We start from the raw sequence: 15,648 nt of genomic DNA, 5'->3' as shown, positions 1-15,648 counted from the left end.
GGGAATCCAGGGCACCCTCCGAGGTCTAGGTCCCTGGTGCAACTCCCCAGGCTTGTAGCACGGTTGTTTACGGGGGGCCTGCACTGGCCCCACGCCGCTCTGAGCAGTCTCCGGAGCTGACACCGAGGTCCAGCTCGTTCACCGCTTGGACTTTCCCAGCTCAAGAGTGTGGGTGAAAGCCGCTCAGGGCCAGCTGGTGTTCGCATTTGCAGGTTGCAGGCTGTGCGAGGCTGCGTGACGCCTCCATCCCGGCCCTCGGGGCTCCGGGCCCCGCCTGTGACTGCTTCTATGACAGGGACGGAGGTTCTGAGCGGGGCAGGGGGTGAAGTTCTGGAGCAGCCTCCCAAGGGAGCAATCGGGGCAGAAAACCCACCTGGCTGCAAGCTTGGCACATGTGGGGTGGAGGGGCTGGTGGGGCTGCCTGCAATGGCATGCGGCCCATCAGCAGCTGTCCATAGCGGCCGGAGACGGGGGGGGCTCCCACAGGGAATCCTTTCCCAGGGATCTGCCGGGTGCATCTTGCCCAGGATCTACCCCACCCTCCTATTTGGGGTCAGAAGGAATTTTCCCCTGGGTTGGCTTGGTAGTGACAGTGTGGGAGCTTCAGCCTTTGCTGCAGCATGGGCCCCATGTCACTTGCGGTGCCCCCTGTGAGCCGGGCACGCAAGAGAGAGTCCAGTGCTGCCCAGCTGTTTGGCACAGCACCCAGAACCAGGCTTTGCTACTGGTGGTGCACAGTCACACATGCCTCGGTGCACATACCATTATTCCGCACATGATGGAAAAGATTCGCGGGAACATGCTCACGTGCAGGTTTAAACGAGAGTAAATGGGGGCGATGAGGCCGGGTGGCCTGCGATGTGCAGGAGGTCGGGTGAGCGCAATGGCACCATCCGAGTAAGACTGGCCCGGGTGCCAGAACGCGTTCATATGGGAGCCGCGTGTGCTCCTGTTGCTTCATTTCCCCCCCAGGTGCAGGCTCCCGGCTGTTAGCAGCACAACCACTGGAGTTTGCAGTTGCCTAAGTAGCCGTGGGATTGTGATTGCAGTTGTCGTCCCCCCCCCCCCCCGCTTTCTGCACACGGCCCATTGGCCTGACAGAGCCACGCACCCCAAACCAGGCCTCAAAGCTCGGCTCAGCTGGTTAACTCCCTGCCCTGTGAAAAGGGGGCGGCTGGGCTCAGCCGGGCTCAAGTCCTCGGGAGTAAAGCTGGTGGCTGGAAAGAGACGCCCCCAGGAGCCGGAGCAGCAGGCGTGCTGTGAACGTGTCCCTCTGCTCCGTGTCTTTCAGGCAGCGCACACGGGCGCCACCCCAGGAGCAGGCATGGAGCCGGCGGGCGTGCCGGAGGAGGAGTGCGTCCTCGTGGAGTACGAGTTCGAGTACGTAGCGAAGGACGGGACGCTCGTCTCCATCAAGCCCAACGAGCGCTACGTCCTGCTGAGACGGACTAACAGTCACTGGTGGCACGTGAGAAAGAGCAAGGACGCCCGGCCCTTCTACATCCCAGCAAAGTACGTGAAGGAGCTGCCCCCCGTCACCCGCCCTCCCCCCGGCTTGGAGCTGCCTCCCGAGGCCCCCGGACAGCTGGGCTCCAGGGACGCTGCGGAGAGACTCGTCCTGCAGCCGGCAGGGGCTGGCCAGGACCAGCCTGTGGGATACGAGTACAAATTCCTGCGCGCTGCCCCGCCAGCTGAGCGGCACAACACGGACCCCCGTGCACCCGAGACACCCTGGGGTGCTGGGGCCCTGGGCTCGGGCGCTGGGACTGTGGGGCCCACGTGCACAGACGCCGGCGTCACCCGCCACGGAGGGGACCCCCCGCCGGTGCTGAGTTCATTCCACTGCTCCCCAGCCCCGCACATGCGCCCGGCGCAGTCCCTGGACGACCTGGCCCGGGTCAGCCCCCCAGGGAGAGCCGGGCCCAGGGGCTCTCGCAGGGCGGGCACCACGGCAGGCGCTTTGCCGGCCCCGCAGGCTCTCACCAAGAGCCAGTCCGAGAACATTTACGAATCCATCAAGGGGCTGGAGAGATGGGAGACGGCGGAGTCCAGCCGGCCAGCTCCAGTGAGTAGCGGCCCCCGGGCGGGGCACAGCAGGGGCCCGGGTTGGGGTGATTGGATCAGCAGGGTGGGCGGGGTCTGGGCCAGTCTCTCCGTGCGGCGTCCCCTGCTCCTTTCCTGCTTCGGCACCCGGACCAAAGCGCTGTTGGGGTCACACCCCCTTTGTGCTGCTGCAGGCCCGGGAGGAAACCCCGCCGAGGACTGGGGCTCTCCGGCCGCCGGGCCGGGCTGGGCTAGTTAAACCCAGTCCTGCTGCTGGTCCCTGCTGGCCAGGCTGACGGGACACAAGCACTACTGGTCCTGCCGCACCGGCAGTATCTCCCTGCAGCGTCCCGAGAAGCGCAGCGCCGTGCGCACAGTCTGGGGCTGCCAGCCCCGCCCCGCCCCGCCCAGGCCACTCACCCTAGGGACGAAAGCGGCGAGTCGAGTGGTCGACTCCCCGATAAGCCTCGGTGGCTGTGTCGCTACTCACCACGGGGGCTGGGGCAGTAGCTCTCCAGCCAGCGAGCAGCGTCGCTGGTTAATTGTGGAGATCCTCCAGTGAGCCAATGCGTTTTCATGTTGGGCATGCCGCAACAACGTGGGGCAGAGTCTGCAGACTGCCACAATCGCAACGTGGAGATGGCAACAAATTCCACTCACGCAGTAGGTAACTGCACCTGCCCTGCCCAGTCCAGGACCCACCACGGTCTCCGGGGGAGATGGAGGCCTTTCTGCTCAGTGGTGGGATCCAACATGAGATATTTGCGTGGGATGTTTGGGATGTTTGTGCTGCCGTTCAGCTCGCCACAGTTCCTTGACATTGGCCGGGACTTCCTTCGCTCGCTGCCGGGGGCTTGTGGGATCTTAGACGCGATGTTGGAGGTTGATCGAGGTATTTCTGGATGGGAAGAGGTTGGCTGCGGCGGTTGATGCGTTGGTAGAGTCTGCGTTCCTGCTCCCGTCAATGGAAGCTTGGTGGGGTGATGTTTGCCAGTGGCAGTAACTGAAGGATCCATAGAGCATCGTGAAAACATGGCCGGGTACGCTACTTAAAGGATGGGGGGAGGGGCCTGTAGGAGTGAGTGTTGCGCTGCAGGGATCTGCATCTGGATCACTCCTGTTAAACTTCTCATAAACGTTCTTGAAAAAGGGGTGAACAGGGACTAATCCAAAGATGACTGCAAAGATCTCCCAAAGCCGGGTGACTGGGCAACACAAGGGCAGGTGGAATTCAGTGCTGATAAATGCAAAGTGATGGACGTGGAAAAATAAAATCCCAACTAGACATACAAAAACGATGGAGTCTAGAATCACTGTGACCACTCCAGAGGGAGATCTCGGAATCCTTGTGGATAGTTCCCTGAAAACTTCTGGTCAATGTGCAGTGGCTAAAAAGCGAACAGAATATTGGGAATCATTAGGCAAAGGAATAGATAATTAGACAAAACACCATAGCGCCTCTACAGAAAGTCATTGTACGCCCACATCGTGAACACTGCCTGCAGGTCTGCTCACCACGTGAAAAACCTGCATTGCATTTGGGAAAGGCACCGACAGGGCAACAGAAATGAAGGGGGGTGAGGAGCAGCCTCAGTACTGAGGCGAGAGTAACGAGACTGGGACCTTCCATCTTGCAGAAGAAATGACTAAAGGGCGGGGGCTGTTCGAGGTCTAGAAAACCAGGAATAGTGCAGAACCATAGAATAGGGAGCCTTGTTCACTCCTTCCCTCGTATGGCCCAAGGAGCCGACCCAATGGCATTTAGAGGCAGCAAATGTAAAATAAACAAGACATTTATTTCTTCCCAGTGAGCTTGCGGAACGCTTGGCCAGGAGATGGTGGCCAGACCCAGGCCAGAGCAGGGTCCAATAAGAACAAAGTCCGTTCAAGGAGGTTCGGTCCTTCAGTGGCGACTGGCCAGGCTGGGTCCCTGGTCTCTCTTCCCAGGGCTGGGAATGGGCGACAGGGATGGATCGTGATGATGCCTCGTCTGTTCGTTCCTTCTGAAGCGCCCGGCATCGGCCGCTGTGGGCTGAGAGGACACTGGGCTGGATGGACTGTTGGCCTGACCCAGCTTGGCTGCTCTGATGTTCTTATATCGAGCCCAAATGCCCCCTGCTCTAACCACTAGACTCCACTCCCCTCCCAGAGCTGAGAGAGCCCAGGCGTCCTGATGGGGGGTCTCTTGCTCTCTCCCCCCAGAGTCAGTAACAAGGGCTAGACTGCATCCCCCTGTCGACAGAGGGATGCAAATCAGGCATGTTGAAATTGCTAATGAACCCGGAATTTAAATATCCTGCGCCTCATTAGCATAAACATGGCCACCTTTTTTTTCAAAATGGAGCTTTTTCGAAAGAAAAGGCAGTCTAGACGCAGAGCTGTCGAAAGTAAAGCCTTTTTCGACAGATCCTGTATTCCTCAAAAAACGAGGTTTACAGGATCTGTCGAAAAAGGCTTTATTTTTGACAGATCCGGGTCTAGACTGCTGGGTTTTTTTTAACTCCGTTTAGAAAAAAAGCGGGTGGCCATGTTTATGCTAATGAGGTGTGGGATATTTAAATCCCGGCTTCATTAGCAATTCGACGTGCCTGGTTTGCATCGCTCTGTTGTCAGAGAGGTGTAGTCTGGACACACCAAAGTAAGAATAGCCATTGCCAGTTTCAGGCTAACTAGTGCCACAAGATGTCAGAGCTGAGTGGGTCTGATACTTATTTAATTTTCTTTCTGTTCTAAAGGAATTAGACGCCGTGCTCCTGCTAACGGCGCCGTTGCCTGCCAAACAAAGCAGTTGTGCAGTGCCTTAGGCTATGCCTACACCCCGGGGCTTTATGGAAAAATGTCCCTACCTCTTTCCAACAGTTTTTTCGGAAGAGGCTTTTCCAAACTTTGGCTGGTCTACTCGGGAAAAACCCCTTTCGGAAGAGCCCTTCTTTCTCGCGGGAGGCGGAAGACAAGGCTTCCGAAAGAGCGCAGAAAAAAGCGGAAGAGCAGACGCAGTCCCTGGACGCGGCGGGAAAACCCCGTAGTCCAGACGTAGCCTCTAGCTCTGGGATAGAGATGACGTGGTTCACTCCGGGCCATTTCTAGGGTTTTCGTAGTTCAGGAGAATGCTGGGATGAGGGGAAGAAATCCTCCCCCTCTCCCGTGAGGGACCCGTCCTTGCAGTGCTCGGGCCGGGGTGGCTGCGGTGCAAAGAAGCGAGCAGACGTATCAATACTAAAAGCATATTTCTGTGTGGTCCGTCTGAGGGCCCCCGGAGTCTCCGTGCCCCCCCCACCGTCATTCGCGTATTTCTTAGAGGGTTTTTATTGGGGCTTGAACAAAACGTTTCCAGAAAGCGGTTTCCTCGGCGCTGACGTGCTCAGTGGAGTTGCACTGAGCGTGGCAGCTGCAGGGGCAGGTCTCTGGGTGCAGAGCACAAGACACACCTGCTACGCAACCTCAACCTTTTGGACCTGCAAGCAGCTGGTCTGACGCGCGTCCGGCTGGGGGCGTTTGAACGACTTTGTTCTGGGCCCAAGGCTGAACGAAAACAGATTCTGAAACCTTGGAAACTTGCGAAAGGGCTTGGTCTGTCTCTGGCCAGCCTGAGGGTTTGTCTTCCCAGCGGAGGCCCATAGAACCGGAAGAGACCTCAGGAGGCATCAAGTCCGGCCCCTGCCCAAGGCAGGACCAACCCCAACTAAATCAACCCGGCCAGGGCTTTGTCCAGATCCCGCCCATGGTACAGATGGGAAACTGAGGCAGAGCGCACCCAGGCTCACAAAGGAAGTGTGTGGGGAGCAGGGATCTCAACCCAGGTCTCCCAAGCTTTTGCCGACTGCTCTGACCACTAGGGCCCTCTCGGGGCTTTTCTGCTGTAGGCAATGGAGAAGGCAGACTAAACGCCACCAGCTTATTATGGGCACCACCACCCTTCCGGCCAGGCCGCCTCCCCTCCGGCCCAGCCCCAGGCTGGGGGCTCCTGCACTCAGCTTGCTGCAGCCTCGGCACTAAGACCCCCCACCCCACAAACCGCAGGGCTGCACCGCAGGAGGCCGCTGGACTGGGTCCTCCGTGCTCGGCTTTTGACGTCGTTAGGACGTGGAATGTGGCGGGTCGGCCAGTTCAGGGCTTTGTTTAAGTCTCTGTTGCAGGTCTCAAACCTGGGAAGGAAATAAGCTTCTGCAGCTTCCCTTTGGAAACTGGCTTGAATTAATGTCAAAACTCTGAGAGCCAGCAGTGAGCACCGGGCAAGTGAAACGTCCCCAGCAGGCTTCTTGTGTCACCATTTCGAGTATCCGATTTGTGTCCGGGAATCCCTTGTCACAGAGACTGTCCGGTTTGGCCAGTGTCCGTGGCCGAGGGGCACTGCTGGCACGTGCTGGCAGAGATCACGCTGGCGGACGTGCAGGTGTGTGAGCCTCTGGTGTGGCTAGGTCCCGCGCTGGTGTCGCTGGTGTCGCTGTGTGGGCAGAGTGGGCACCGGGGCTGATTGCAGGGGCGGGTTCCTGGGTGAGTGTCTGGGGGGTGATACGTGGTTGCTGGACAGAACTCGTTGGAGGCTGTAGGCGAGGGTTGGCCTGTGCCCCAGGGCCTGTGAGAGGGCGGGATCGTTACCCAGGCGAGGCTGTAGATCGTTAACGATGCGCCGGAGGGGCTGGGTCGGGGGCTGCAGGTGGTGCCCAGGGGGGTCCTGTTGTTCTCTTTGTTGTGCCGGTTGTGAAGAAGCGGGTGCCGGGGTACGGATGCTGGGTGCAGTAGCAGGCGATTGAAACGGCCTGGCTCTCCCTGCACCAGGGCTGAGCTAACGGGGCACGATGAGACTTTGCTGCCCGTTCCTCCCGATTCCCAGCACCTCCTCCGGGCCACCCGGACGTCTGCGACCCCAGGGCCTGGGCTCCAGTGGAAGGTGCGTAGCACCGCAAGCGCTGCCCTTCGTCAGCCGGGCGGATTTCACCTCTGGGGCCTTTCCACCAGGCCCCCGGTGAGCACGGCCAGCTGCCAAACTGGGCAGGACGCACCCCGAGGGCTGGCACCGCACGAACCGGACGGCCAGAGAGAGGGGAACCTTCTGCCTGCGCACGTCTCAGCCTTCCCCACTAGGTGTCACCAGTACCCAAGGGCCGAGGCTGCCAGAGCATGCCAGTCACCCACATTGCCCGCCCGTGCCAATTGGTGCCCACTGCCCGCCCGTGCCAATTGGTGCGCACTGCCCGCCCGTGTCAATTGGTGCACATTGCACATCTGTGCCAATTAGTGCGCACTGCCCACCCGTGCCAATTGGTGCACATTGCACATCTGTGCCAATTGGTGCGCACTGCCCACCCGTGCCAATTAGTGCGCACTGCCCACCCGTGCCAATTGGTGCACATTGCACATCTGTGCCAATTAGTGCGCACTGCCCACCCGTGCCAATTGGTGCGCACTGCCTGCCCGTGCCAATTGGTGCACATTGCACATCTGTGCCAATAAGTGCGCACTGCCCACCCGTGCCAATTGGTGCATATTGCCCGCCTGTGCCAATTGGTGCGCACTGCCCACCTGTGCCAATTGGTGCGCACTGCCCACCCGTGCCAATTGGTGCGCACTGCCCACCTGTGCCAATTGGTGCACATTGTACATCTGTGCCAATTAGTGCGCACTGCCCACCCGTGCCAATTGGTGCATATTGCCCGCCTGTGCCAATTAGTGCACACTGCCCACCCGTGCCAATTGGTGCACATTGCACATCTGTGCCAATTAGTGCGCACTGCCCACCCGTGCCAATTGGTGCGCACTGCCCGCCCGTGCCAATTGGTGCACATTGCACATCTGTGCCAATTAGTGCGCACTGCCCACCCGTGCCAATTGGTGCACATTGCACATCTGTGCCAATTAGTGCGCACTGCCCACCCGTGCCAATTGGTGCGCACTGCCCGCCTATGCCAATTGGTGCACATTGCACATCTGTGCCTATTAGTGCGCACTGCCCACCCGTGCCAATTGGTGCGCACTGCCCACCCATGCCAATTAGTGCACACTGCCCACCCGTGCCAATTGGTGCATATTGCCCGCCTGTGCCAATTAGTGCGCACTGCCCACCCGTGCCAATTAGTGCGCACTGCCCGCCCGTGCCAATTAGTGCGCACTGCCCACCCGGGCCAATTGGTGCATACTGCCCACCCGGGCCAATTGGTGCACACTGCCCGCCCGTGCCAATTGGTGCATATTGCCCGCCCGTGCCAATTAGTGCGCACTGCCCACCCGTGCCAATTGGTGCCCACTGCCCGCCCGTGCCAGTTTTACGCTCGCCTGGCGCGGGTCATGCTCAGGGTTGCTAGTCGGGCTCCGTCCCTCTCCTACTCGGCCCTGACAGAGACGCGTCCGTTCCCACGGCGCCAAGGGCTCCTGGTTCCTGCAGGGATGCTCCCGCTGGAGGGTTTTGCCTTGCCATGGGCGGGGCCCTGGGGTCAGGCTCCGTTCTGGGGGGGCTGGGGGATGTGGCGGATTCGCATCTGGCCCAAAGCCCATGTGGTGCCATTTCCCTGTCGGCCTCACCCCTCCCCTGGCAGCGCCGCACGGTGCCCTCCCCTCGCTCGCCTGCCCAGCCGTGCCCGCTGCCAGCTGCCCGCTCTCCTGGAAGAGGAAAGGGGCTTCCCCAGCGAGTAACCAACGATTTGCCCTGCAGCAGGGACTGCAGCAGCCAGCGGCCCAGGCGGTGTTTTTCTAAGGGGCAAGCGTCCGTGCGGCTGAGAGGGGTGAGGGGTGCAGGCTCTGGGAGGGAGTTTGGGGATGGCTGGGCGGGGGGGCTGTGGCAGGGGGTTGGGGCGTGAGAGGGGCGGCTCCGTGTTCTGTGGCCCTGGGTGCGGCGCGAACGCTGCGCAGAGACTGTCCTGCCCGCAGGCGCCCTGACGCTGACGGCAGATGAGAGCAGCCGGGAGAGAGGCTGGGGGAGGAGGAGGGGGAGACTTGCCCCAGGTCACCCAGAAGTTCAGCAGCAGATCTGGGGCCAGGACCAGCTCTCATGACTCCCAGGCTGGTGCCCTGCCCCTAGACTGCACCCAGCCTGGCCAGGCAGCCGCTGCAATCACCCCACCGCACGCCAGGGCAAAGGCTGCGGGTGCGCCGCTATTAATAGCACCAGGGCGCTGAGTGCCGCATGCCAGAGACGCCTGCCTGAGCCTCGCCCCGCCACGGTGCTGGGCTGCCACAGCCCTGCCGTCACCCGGAGCCAGCTTCCTGCCAACGCCCACCGCGCGGCAACAAGCACTGCCCACCGCACCGGGCGCTCCGGCCCCCTGCCATGGCAGGCAGGGACCCCCCTAGAGCCGGGCGCTGGCCCCTAGAGCTGGGCAGGGACCCCCCTCAGCCGGGCGCTCGCCCCTAGAGCCGGGCAGGGACCCCCCTCAGCCGGGCGCTGGCCCCTAGAGCCGGCCAGGGACCCCCCTCAGCCGGGCGCTGGCCCCTAGAGCCGGGCAGGGACCCCCCTCAGCCGGGCGCTGGCCCCTAGAGCCAGGCAGGGACCCCCCTCAGCCGGGCGCTCGCCCCTAGAGCCGGCCAGGGACCCCCCTCAGCCGGGCGCTCGCCCCTAGAGCCGGGCAGGGACCCCCCTCAGCCGGGCGCTGGCCCCTAGAGCTGGGCAGGGACCCCCCTCAGCCGGGCGCTCGCCCCTAGAGCCGGGCAGGGACCCCCCTCAGCCGGGCGCTGGCCCCTAGAGCCGGCCAGGGACCCCCCTCGGCCGGGCGCTGGCCCCTAGAGCCGGGCAGGGACCCCCCTCGGCCGGGCGCTGGCCCCTAGAGCCGGCCAGGGACCCCCCTCGGCCGGGCGCTGGCCACTAGAGCCGGCCAGGGACCCCCCTCGGCCGGGCGCTGGCCCCTAGAGCCAGGCAGGGACCCCCCTCAGCCGGGCGCTGGCCCCTAGAGCCAGGCAGGGACCCCCCTCAGCCGGGCGCTCGCCCCTAGAGCCGGGCAGGGACCCCCCTCAGCCGGGCGCTGGCCCCTAGAGCCGGCCAGGGACCCCCCTCAGCCGGGCGCTGGCCCCTAGAGCCGGGCAGGGACCCCCCTCGGCCGGGCGCTGGCCACTAGAGCCGGGCAGGGACCCCCCTCGGCCGGGCGCTGGCCACTAGAGCCGGGCAGGGACCCCCCTCAGCCGGGCGCTGGCCCCTAGAGCCGGGCAGGGACCCCCCTCGGCCGGGCGCTGGCCACTAGAGCCGGGCAGGGACCCCCCTCAGCCGGGCGCTGGCCACTAGAGCCGGGCAGGGACCCCCCTCAGCCGGGCGCTGGCCCCTAGAGCCGGGCAGGGACCCCCCTCGGCCGGGCGCTGGCCACTAGAGCCGGGCAGGGACCCCCCTCAGCCGGGCGCTGGCCCCTAGAGCCGGGCAGGGACCCCCCTCAGCCGGGCGCTGGCCCCTAGAGCCGGGCAGGGACCCCCCTCAGCCGGGCGCTGGCCCCTAGAGCCAGGCAGGGACCCCCCTCAGCCGGGCGCTGGCCCCTAGAGCCAGGCAGGGACCCCCCTCAGCCGGGCGCTGGCCCCTAGAGCCAGGCAGGGACCCCCCTCGGCCGGGCGCTGGCCCCTAGAGCCGGGCAGGGACCCCCCTCGGCCGGGCGCTGGCCACTAGAGCCGGGCAGGGACCCCCCTCAGCCGGGCGCTGGCCCCTAGAGCCGGGCAGGGACCCCCCTCGGCCGGGCGCTGGCCCCTAGAGCCGGGCGGGGACCCCCCTCAGCCGGGCGCTGGCCCCTAGAGCCAGGCAGGGACCCCCCTCAGCCGGGCGCTGGCCCCTAGAGCCGGGCAGGGACCCCCCTCGGCCGGGCGCTGGCCCCTAGAGCCAGGCAGGGACCCCCCTCAGCCGGGCGCTGGCCCCTAGAGCCAGGCAGGGACCCCCCTCAGCCGGGCGCTGGCCCCTAGAGCCGGCCAGGGACCCCCCTCGGCCGGGCGCTGGCCCCTAGAGCCAGGCAGGGACCCCCCTCAGCCGGGCGCTGGCCCCTAGAGCCGGCCAGGGACCCCCCTCGGCCGGGCGCTGGCCCCTAGAGCCAGGCAGGGACCCCCCTCAGCCGGGCGCTGGCCCCTAGAGCCGGCCAGGGACCCCCTCGGCCGGGCGCTGGCCCCTAGAGCCAGGCAGGGACCCCCCTCAGCCGGGCGCTGGCCCCTAGAGCCAGGCAGGGACCCCCCTCAGCCGGGCGCTGGCCCCTAGAGCCAGGCAGGGACCCCCCTCAGCCGGGCGCTGGCCCCTAGAGCCGGGCAGGGACCCCCCTCAGCCGGGCGCTGGCCCCTAGAGCCAGGCAGGGACCCCCCTCGGCCGGGCGCTGGCCCCTAGAGCCGGGCAGGGACCCCCCTCGGCCGGGCGCTGGCCACTAGAGCCGGGCAGGGACCCCCCTCAGCCGGGCGCTGGCCCCTAGAGCCGGGCAGGGACCCCCCTCGGCCGGGCGCTGGCCCCTAGAGCCGGGCGGGGACCCCCCTCAGCCGGGCGCTGGCCCCTAGAGCCAGGCAGGGACCCCCCTCAGCCGGGCGCTGGCCCCTAGAGCCGGGCAGGGACCCCCCTCGGCCGGGCGCTGGCCCCTAGAGCCAGGCAGGGACCCCCCTCAGCCGGGCGCTGGCCCCTAGAGCCAGGCAGGGACCCCCCTCAGCCGGGCGCTGGCCCCTAGAGCCGGCCAGGGACCCCCCTCGGCCGGGCGCTGGCCCCTAGAGCCAGGCAGGGACCCCCCTCAGCCGGGCGCTGGCCCCTAGAGCCGGCCAGGGACCCCCCTCGGCCGGGCGCTGGCCCCTAGAGCCAGGCAGGGACCCCCCTCAGCCGGGCGCTGGCCCCTAGAGCCGGCCAGGGACCCCCCTCGGCCGGGCGCTGGCCCCTAGAGCCAGGCAGGGACCCCCCTCAGCCGGGCGCTGGCCCCTAGAGCCAGGCAGGGACCCCCCTCAGCCGGGCGCTGGCCCCTAGAGCCAGGCAGGGACCCCCCTCAGCCGGGCGCTGGCCCCTAGAGCCGGGCAGGGACCCCCCTCAGCCGGGCGCTGGCCCCTAGAGCCAGGCAGGGACCCCCCTCAGCCGGGCGCTGGCCCCTAGAGCCAGGCAGGGACCCCCCTCAGCCGGGCGCTGGCCCCTAGAGCCGGGCAGGGACCCCCCTCAGCCGGGCGCTGGCCCCTAGAGCCGGGCAGGGACCCCCCTCAGCCGGGCGCTGGCCCCTAGAGCCGGGCAGGGACCCCCCTCAGCCGGGCGCTGGCCCCTAGAGCCAGGCAGGGACCCCCCTCAGCCGGGCGCTGGCCCCTAGAGCCGGGCAGGGACCCCCCTCAGCCGGGCGCTGGCCCCTAGAGCCAGGCAGGGACCCCCCTCAGCCGGGCGCTGGCCCCTAGAGCCGGGCAGGGACCCCCCTCAGCCGGGCGCTGGCCCCTAGAGCCAGGCAGGGACCCCCCTCAGCCGGGCGCTGGCCCCTAGAGCCGGCCAGGGACCCCCTCGGCCGGGCGCTGGCCCCTAGAGCCAGGCAGGGACCCCCCTCAGCCGGGCGCTGGCCCCTAGAGCCAGGCAGGGACCCCCCTCAGCCGGGCGCTGGCCCCTAGAGCCAGGCAGGGACCCCCCTCAGCCGGGCGCTCGCCCCTAGAGCCGGGCAGGGACCCCCCTCAGCCGGGCGCTGGCCCCTAGAGCCGGCCAGGGACCCCCCTCAGCCGGGCGCTGGCCCCTAGAGCCGGGCAGGGACCCCCCTCGGCCGGGCGCTGGCCCCTAGAGCCGGGCAGGGACCCCCCTCGGCCGGGCGCTGGCCCCTAGAGCCGGGCAGGGACCCCCCTCGGCCGGGCGCTGGCCCCTAGAGCCGGGCAGGGACCCCCCTCAGCCGGGCGCTGGCCCCTAGAGCCGGACAGAGACCCCCTCAGCCGGGCGCTGGCCCCTAGAGCCGGACAGAGACCCCCCTCAGCCGGGCGCTGGCCCCTAGAGCCGGACAGAGACCCCCCTCGGCCGGGCGCTGGCCCCTAGAGCCGGGCAGGGACCCCTCTCAGCCGGGCGCTGGCCCCTAGAGCCGGGCAGGGACCCCCCTCAGCCGGGCGCTCGCCCTAGAGCCGGGCAGGGACCCCCCTCAGCCGGGCGCTGGCCCCTAGAGCCGGGCAGGGACCCCCCTCAGCCGGGCGCTCGCCCTAGAGCCGGGCAGGGACCCCCCTCAGCCGGGCACTCGCCCCTGGAGCCGGGACAGTCCCCACCCGCAAGGCCAGGCAGCCAGGGAAAGAGCCCCCCCTTCCCTCTGCGTCGCCCTACTGCTCATGTGAGGCCGGGTGTAGAGCAGTACCAGGCTCCACAGCGGGGGCCTGCCCCCCCCACTCCCCTCGGCCTGTGGCGAACAGGGCGGGTGTCTCGTTGCCACAGGAGGGGCTCTGCCTGGGGCCTCCCCAGGAGGTAAAAGCTCCGGGGGGGGGGGAGTTTCTCGCCTGGCTTCAGTCAGATTGCAGCAAGCTGGGGGGTCAGTGGCCACGTGGTCTGGCACTGCTCACAGACGCTCGCAACACCTCAGCAGTGGCAAGTGTGTTCCTGCCCCTCCCCCCACGGGCGCCCTGCTCCATGGGGGGACGTGGCCCCATTTGCTTACAGGACAGGCAGGGGCAGCCATGGCGGGTCCTTGGGCCCAAGGGTTTGGCCTCTCGTCAATGGGCGCCCACTGGGTGCTTGTGGGGGCGAGGCCGGGGGAGAAGACGCCCTGCGTGGCGCGGCCCCCCCTCGAGAGAGCCCCGGGGGCGGCCCGTGGCCGCTCGCTGCAGGCGGGTAAAGGGGCTTCGGGACCCGCCGCTGCTGGGCGCTGCCCGAGGCTGGCTAATGTCCCCAGCTGCGGAGCCGAGGGCGGGCTCTGGGGCTTCGGTTCTTGCCACTGCCCCTGCCTGGCTGGGAGCGCCCCGCCCCGCCCCGGCCGCACGAGCCCCAGGCAGCGGGGCAGGGGGGCAGCCGGCAGCCCAGGGGGTCTCTGTAGGGCCGAGGCCTGGGACCTCCCGTCGCTGAGCAGAGGGGCCAGAGCTGAGACTGAGCAGCCTGCCCCATGGGGAGTGAGGGGAGCCCCTCCCATGTCGGCCCCCCCACGCTCTGCAGCAGGGCCGGTCCTGTTCACCCCGCAGGGTGTTTCCTACCCACAGCCCCCCCCCCCCGAGAATGGTGTTTTCAGCCCACGCTCGGCCAGCAGCCCTGCCCCCCGTCACCCTTCCGCCCAGGCAGCCTAGCCCCGTCCCAGCCCCGCTGTGCTTAGGGGTCGCGCTGGGAGCAGGGCTCAGTCCCAGGCCAAGATCTGCAGAGCCTCAGCCTGAGGGGGGGGGAGGGGCTCTGCTTGCTCATGCCGTGGCCCCACATTCACTCGCGCTGGGCCCCTGAGAGCTGGGTGGCCCCTGAGCGGGGGAGGGGCTCTGCTTGCTCATGCCCTGGCCCCACATTCACTCGCGCTGGGCCCCTGACAGCTGGGTGGCCCCTGAGCGGGGGAGGGGCTCTGCTTGCTCATGCCCTGGCCCCACATTCACTCGCGCTGGGCCCCTGAGAGCTGGGTGGCCCCTGAGCGGGGGAGGGGCTCTGCTTGCTCATGCCGTGGCCCCACATTCACTCGCGCTGGGCCCGCTGAACAGCCCCTGCCCACAGGGCCGGAGCTGCAGTTGGGCAGGGGAACAAGAGCCTGGGCTCCGGCCTAGCGCCCAGGGTCCCCGCGGCTGGTCCTGCGCCCGGGCGTTGGTCCTGGCCTCAGCTGGGGGGCGGGCGGACAGGGGCCAGGGGGCTGGAATTCAGCTAGTCCTGCCCCACTGTGCCGAGGGGCACGAGACAGGCCCGAGTTCCCTGCCCCTGCAAGCAGGAGGCCACAGGTGCCAGAGCAGCCCCGGCCCCTGGCATCACGATGGGCATCACTGGGGAGGGGTCCCGCGGGGGCTTGGCCTTTGCCCAGTGGTTTGCAAGCTGGGCCGGGGATCCCCGTAAGCCAGCCCGTTGTGATTGGGCAGTGCATGGCCCACCGAAGGGTTAAACCCAAGGAGCACTAGCCCCGCCCTATGCAAATGAGGGTGTGTTCTTACCTGCTCCAGGCTGAGAGCAAAGGGAAGAGGTGGGGGCAGGTGGAGGAGCCGCTGGAGGCAGGTGCCTCTGTGCCAGGCCGGTGGGGAGCCGAGCTGGGAGCCCCTGGGAGCCGCAGCCTGTGAGTACGTAGCAACCAGCCTCTGCTCGCTGCTGCCCGGGGGGGTGGCAGGTGTGGGGCCCAGGGTCAGGGCGCTGGCTCTGAGCTGGCTCTGGGTGGCCCAGGAGGCTCTGGCTTGTTTGCCCACTGGGTGTGGGCAGAGCGTTCCCCAGGCAGTTTCTCTGCAGCCTGGAAGGAGGAAGAGCAGCTGCGTGGCCGGCGGGCCCAGCCCCTCTGCTGTCAGCCAGGTACAGCACCAGTCCCAGCCCTGCACCAGGGCGGGCCTCAACCCCCGGCTCAGGCATCCTGCAGCAGGGCTAGAGGCGAGGGGGCTGGGAAGCTGGGGGAGAGGCTGGTCCCAGGCCAAGTCTCTCCTGGGACTGTCCCCTCCTTCCCTGCCCGGGCGCACGGAGGCGCTGGGAGCACGTCCGCTTGCACAGCTGGGGCAGAGGCAGCCGTGCCCGGAAGGGGCGAGGCGGGCGCCTCACAGCCGTGCCTGCTGCACTGTGGCCCAGGCCCCCGGGCACCCAAATTTTCAATC

At 67.0% G+C, this 15,648-nt stretch overlaps 1 protein-coding gene across 2 annotated transcripts in view; it reads left to right on the top strand.

Moving 5' to 3' along the window:
• ARHGAP27 (Rho GTPase activating protein 27) overlaps positions 1-15,648 on the top strand; it is a 59,277-nt gene that overhangs the window by 15,449 nt on the left and 28,180 nt on the right. For both annotated transcript variants that reach the window (XM_075911765.2, XM_075911764.2), the window contains one exon: positions 1,292-2,065. In XM_075911765.2, the coding sequence (XP_075767880.2) occupies positions 1,325-2,065 (741 nt within the window). In that variant the 5' untranslated portion in view covers positions 1,292-1,324. The remainder of the gene's footprint in view (positions 1-1,291; positions 2,066-15,648) is intronic.

The sequence above is a fragment of the Pelodiscus sinensis genome, chromosome 29 (genome assembly GCF_052426305.1).
Source record: "Pelodiscus sinensis isolate ZL-2025 chromosome 29, ASM5242630v1, whole genome shotgun sequence".
Taxonomy (NCBI): domain Eukaryota; kingdom Metazoa; phylum Chordata; order Testudines; family Trionychidae; genus Pelodiscus; species Pelodiscus sinensis.
This window is presented reverse-complemented; position numbering and strand designations above follow the sequence as displayed.